Source organism: Rutidosis leptorrhynchoides, chromosome 11, assembly GCF_046630445.1.
Source record: "Rutidosis leptorrhynchoides isolate AG116_Rl617_1_P2 chromosome 11, CSIRO_AGI_Rlap_v1, whole genome shotgun sequence".
NCBI lineage: Eukaryota > Viridiplantae > Streptophyta > Magnoliopsida > Asterales > Asteraceae > Rutidosis > Rutidosis leptorrhynchoides.
In genome coordinates, this window is record NC_092343.1 from 67,684,830 (window position 1) to 67,690,256 (window position 5,427).

The 5,427-nt window shown below is 32.7% G+C and overlaps 1 protein-coding gene across 1 annotated transcript; it reads right to left on the bottom strand.

Moving 5' to 3' along the window:
- Positions 1–2,305: 2,305 nt before the first annotated feature.
- On the bottom strand, positions 2,306–3,717 carry LOC139874654 (putative germin-like protein 2-1). The gene is made up of 4 exons (XM_071862057.1): positions 3,609–3,717; positions 2,838–3,303; positions 2,498–2,580; positions 2,306–2,409 (listed from the first exon to the last, which is right to left on the bottom strand). The coding sequence occupies exons 1-4, from the start codon at positions 3,715–3,717 to the stop codon at positions 2,306–2,308; spliced, it is 762 nt and encodes a 253-aa protein (XP_071718158.1).
- Positions 3,718–5,427: the final 1,710 nt, after the last annotated feature.

Sequence of the window (5,427 nt, forward strand, 5' to 3'; positions counted from 1 at the left end):
CGTAGGTTTCTCTCCGTTCTTCAAGAAAGGTATATCGTTAACTCCTCTTTTGTTTTATATTCATGACAATTATTATGGTGTAACAGGATCATTGGGATCGTTAATCATGTGCATGTTAAATTAAATTTAAATATATTAATATTTAATTTTGTAAATGGTTTATAAAATAATAATTGATTATTATTTTAACTATCCGCTGCATTAATCTGATTTAAAAGTACACACGATTTTCTAACATCAACAATTTTGTGCCAAAAAAAAATAGAGATTTTCATTTGGAGAACTTCGAAGAAAAGACTACATGTACGGCTCGAGCTTGACAAAAGAGGTATCGATTTTCATAGTGTTAGATGCCCGCTATGCGATGGTGACTTGGAATCGGTAGACCATACCATTATCTTTTGCAAACACGCAATGGAATCATGGGATTGAGTCTACAAATGGTGGAACAAAAATAATTTCACAAGTCCTAGCTTATCCGATCTATTAATTGATGATGATTCGAGCAATATGTCGAGTTTGGGGAAAAAGTTATGGCAAGCCTTAAGATGAATTTGTACGCATTTGATTTGGAAGAATCGGAACAACATGATATTTCAAGGTAAAAATTGGAATACCCCAATGGCGTTCAATGAAATACAAAATAAGTCCTTAGAGTGGATCACTTCGAGATCAAAATGAAGAAAGTCCGATTGGTTGACTTGGATATCTAATCCTAGTGTGTATCTCCTCATGTCGTGATAGTTCATTTGGGTTGCTATCTTCGCACCCCGAATTCGAGTTTTATAGTTTGTATCTTCTCGTGTTTAGCTTCTTTTTTTTTTTTTTTTCTTTTTTTGGTGATTCATTGTATGTAAGAATCCCCTCTTCTTTTTAATCTTTCGTTTTGTTATTAATAATATTTGCCTTTTAAAAAAAATAAGATAATACGTGAAAGTGTGATTGACTATATGATTAATAAATAACATCAATGATAAAACACTAGACTTCAACATGTATAAATCAATTCTTGCAACAATTTTCTTTAGTTTTGTATTTAATTCCATGAGGGTTACTCCACATTAATTATAGTTATTGATTGTAAACCGATCACTTACTTATAATCATAAGAATGTAAAAACACAATTTGATTATTAAATGCATACCAAATCACCAAATAGATGTTCCACACCACCAATATGGTTACTCTACATTAATTCAACATGCGTTATAGTAAGACGTCATACCAAATAGATAAGGGGAACACATACCGTTAATTACAAGTTTTCATTATTTATTTTATTTTATTTCAATCGGCATGAGTAAATGAGTTATGAGGATGATGTTAAACACTAATTCATTGTCCATTCAATTAAATAAAGTTAATCACTTACAGTAATATAATTTAAAATTTATACTATCATTAAATGCGTCCACAAATTCATTGATTCATCAACAAACAACTAAAAGTAGATTTCGATCGCTTTTCCAGAGGTTATTCAATTATGGACAATGATAAACGTAGCCGTAGCCCAAACACACCCTTATTCCTTTTTTAATATCGACTTTTCTTATATAATTTTGGCAATAATATTATTCATGGCAGGTCTGACTTATAAAAAGAGAATTATATTATTTATGGTATGCTTAAACGTAGCCCTTAGAGCTACGTTTATCATTTTCCTTCAATTATTCAATAATTATTTCATGACTTAATTAAGCCCTTGGTCCCTAAAGTTTTATCTTTTTTTCATCCTTGTTCCTAATGTATTTTTGTTCCATCCTAACCCTTAAAGTTATGATATGGTTTCATTTAGGTACCCAGTTAACGAATTGAGTTAACGGCAGTTAACCGTGGGGACTTAAATGAAACCATATCATTATTTTAAGGGTTGGGATGAAACAAAAATATTTTAGGGACAAGGATTATACAAAAATACTTTAGGCACAAGGATGAAATAAAAATACTTTAGGGACAATGATAAAAAAAAAGGTAAAACTTGAAAAACCAACGGCGTAATTAAGTCAAGCGGGAACGACATTTTAGGGAAATAAATAACAATTACTCCGTACTTACTTATATACGGGGATGTAACCGTAAAGGTGCATGAGTGGTGTTTGGGCTGTTACATGTGGTTGGCTCTTTGCTTGCGCAACAACTCCCACCCGACATGCCTTTTGAGTTCTTTTTGTCAATGTCTTTTGACTCTATTATTTGAGGCAACAACAAGCGTCGATTTATTGGCGACTTAACTGCCGCTTAGAGCCTAGATTGAATCTCAGACATGCTTAAAAATCCATGGAAATTTGATTCTACCATTTTTCATTAGGGGTGTGCATAATATCCGAATCCGCAATTCGAATTATCTAACAATCCGATCCGAAAATATCCAAAAATTTGGATATCCGAATTTTTAGATATCCAAAGATCTGATATCCAGATTTTCGGATTCGGATATCAGATCAATTTTTTAAATTTTTAGAATATTCAGATAATCCGATATCCGAAATAAAATACACTTATTATTAATATATTTATATTTATAGTTTAGTGGCTCAATGGATAATGACTTATGGACCTTATAACTTTTAAGGTAGACTAACCTTTTAACTGTTAAGAGTAAATAAAACAAAGAGAGCTATTAAAAATAATCAATCGTTTCAAAAAGTAAAGTAGCATACTGAGATTTATCAATATTTTTTTTAAACTCACTTGCATTCATATTTTGATACTCTTTTTGTTTGGTTCATCTTCACAAGATGGATGTGTATCATTTTTATTGTAACGAGTATGACATACTAATTAGAACTTGTTAACGTTCTAGAACGATATTATATTTATGTTTTAAACTTTGTTATCTGCAGAGATGTGAGGATTCGATCCAAACACGGCATTTGCAATGGTGATGACTCCTGGATTTTGACTGTTCAATGCAGCAATAGCAAGGGCATACCCATTTCCGACATTTTTTTGGAAGTGAATTAGACCTTTCGGGAATACAAAAACGTCACCCTTTTGAAGTACCATCGTGAAGAGACGGTTTTCAGGGTTAGACGTGACAAAACCGACTTCAAGACTACCTTTGATGACAGTCAAGATTTCAGAAGCTCGGGGGTGCGTGTGTGGAGGATTAATACCCCCAGGAGCAAAATCAACACCGACCATGGACATACCTAAAGTGTTGAGTCCTGGAAACTGTGTTACATCCGCAAGAGTCGCGGTCATATTAGATCCAACATCATTGTTACGGCATAGTCCTCTAAAAAGAAAATCTTCTGTTTTTACAACCTTTGGATCTTTGCAGACGAAACCATTCACCAGCACTACATGAACAAAAATATAAAAAAAAAAAAAAAAATATGGGCATGCAAGGGCGATTATAAGCTTGGGGTGCGAGGTCATTGGAACACACTACTTTGAGAATTTTTTATACAATGTAATGTTATAACCTCTTGTATTTTTAAAATTCAAGATTTTTTTAGGTAAACAATCACAAAAATACTTTTTAAATATAATTAGTTTGAAAAAAAAAAAAAAAAAAAAAAATTAGGACCCATTGTATTACTATATCATTTTCACAGCATGCAAATTAAAGCATATGTTTCGGCATTTCAAGATATTATTTTACCTGTGTTGTTTAGATCAGCAACACAGAAGTCTTGTTGGGGACTGGCCGAACCCAATGGAAGCAAACAAGTTGCCAATAAGAGACCAAACAAAAACATATGAGACGTCATTAGTGATATAGAAATGATCAAAATATTGTCTTCAATGAACTTTGGTAGCTCAAAACATTTGTGTAATGAATTATGCAGCTTGGTAGTGCTTTTATAGCAAAAACATAAGACTGTTGTGTCACCACGAATAAATTAAACCCCTTTGAAACAGTGACGAATTCAGGATGAAAATTCAACGAAATTTCAAGATTTTTTCCAAAACTAATTATATTTTAAGGGTATTTTAGTGGTTGTTTATCTTAAAAAAATCATAAATTTTAAATTTAGATGTAGGCATATATCTAAATTTAGTGGTGTCCTATATAATTTGATGAGTAATTGTATGAGGTCATATCACCCCACTTCATGGGTACTACATTCGCCCGTGTTTGAAAGGTTAAACAATGTAGCCATTATAATCGATAGTTATATATATTTCACTATTAGTTGCTCATTGGGAAGTTTGGGGTTGCGATTGGAGAATGATTTTTTGATTATTGTGTTTAAAAAGCATAAAAATCAGATGATAGTGTTTCGCAAGTTACAAATAAAAATCAATCAATTACGATTTAGGAGGTCCAAAACGTGAAAATTAAGAAGTAATGAGACACTTAGGGGTAGCTCGTCCATCTTCCACAGCGGGAATTGCGTCGATTCGAATGATGTTATCGCTTGTCCATCTTCCACATCAGTAGCTCGTTTTCGTGCTAAGGAGAGAAAAGCTCATCATTTGATCAAAAGTCGCTTCATTAATTATATGTGAGGAAGGAGAAATATGAAACGTAGGCGACGTCGGGAAAACTTTCGATGGCATGAACGATCTTTTATCGCGAATGTGATGAAGAATTCGAATGAGGACGATGATGAAGATGCTTGTTGCTCATGTTGCTCTTCATGCGCGTCCTTAGAGTCGGAAACATAGCTTCTAGTCTAGTCGCGGTGTGCGTTATTTGTGTCCTCGTGCTATTGTGTCTCATATTGTTTCGAGTATCTAATTGTGTGAATCTTTAGTCGGTTGGAAGTCCCGTGTTTTGCTTCTAGCTTCTTGCTAGTTTCGTTTAGTGTATTTTTCCTTTATTAATAAAACTACTTGACTTTCAAAAAAAAAAAAAAAAAAAAAAAAATCATCTTGGCATTAGATTACATAGATAGCATGACATAACCATTTTAAAAGACTGCAAAATATGTTCTCAAATTGAGCTCTAAGGTTGGAGCATTACAAGGTATAGAGGAGTTACATAAATATAAATAATATGTTTATTATAATATATTTGTTTTACTATCCCACATCGGTAATCTATAAAGCAATAACACTCTTTAAATACCCAAGTTCTTGTTATCAATGTGGAATTAAATACTTCATGGATTTTCTTGAGTCTAATTTCTTATACACTTAACCTTTTTTAGAAAAATTAATATTGGGCGTATATATGGAATTGGGCCCAAAAACTATTGGGCCCTATTTGGGTGATCACGTTAAACCCTCTCCAGGCCGGGCTTGAGTTTCTATCTTCTAGATGTTGTCTTCTGACTATCAACCTTAGGTAATTTTGACCAAGTAAAGTTTTTTAGATGAACATTTTTTCTTAAAAGCTTGATGTTGCTAAAAGCTCCAAAAATCCTTTACCAAATATAGACGGGATAAAAAACCTAACTAAAAATTAGTATCATTAATTTGTACACACCAATTGTGTATCCTTCATTTTGGGGTTCACGTATAATTTTGTTATT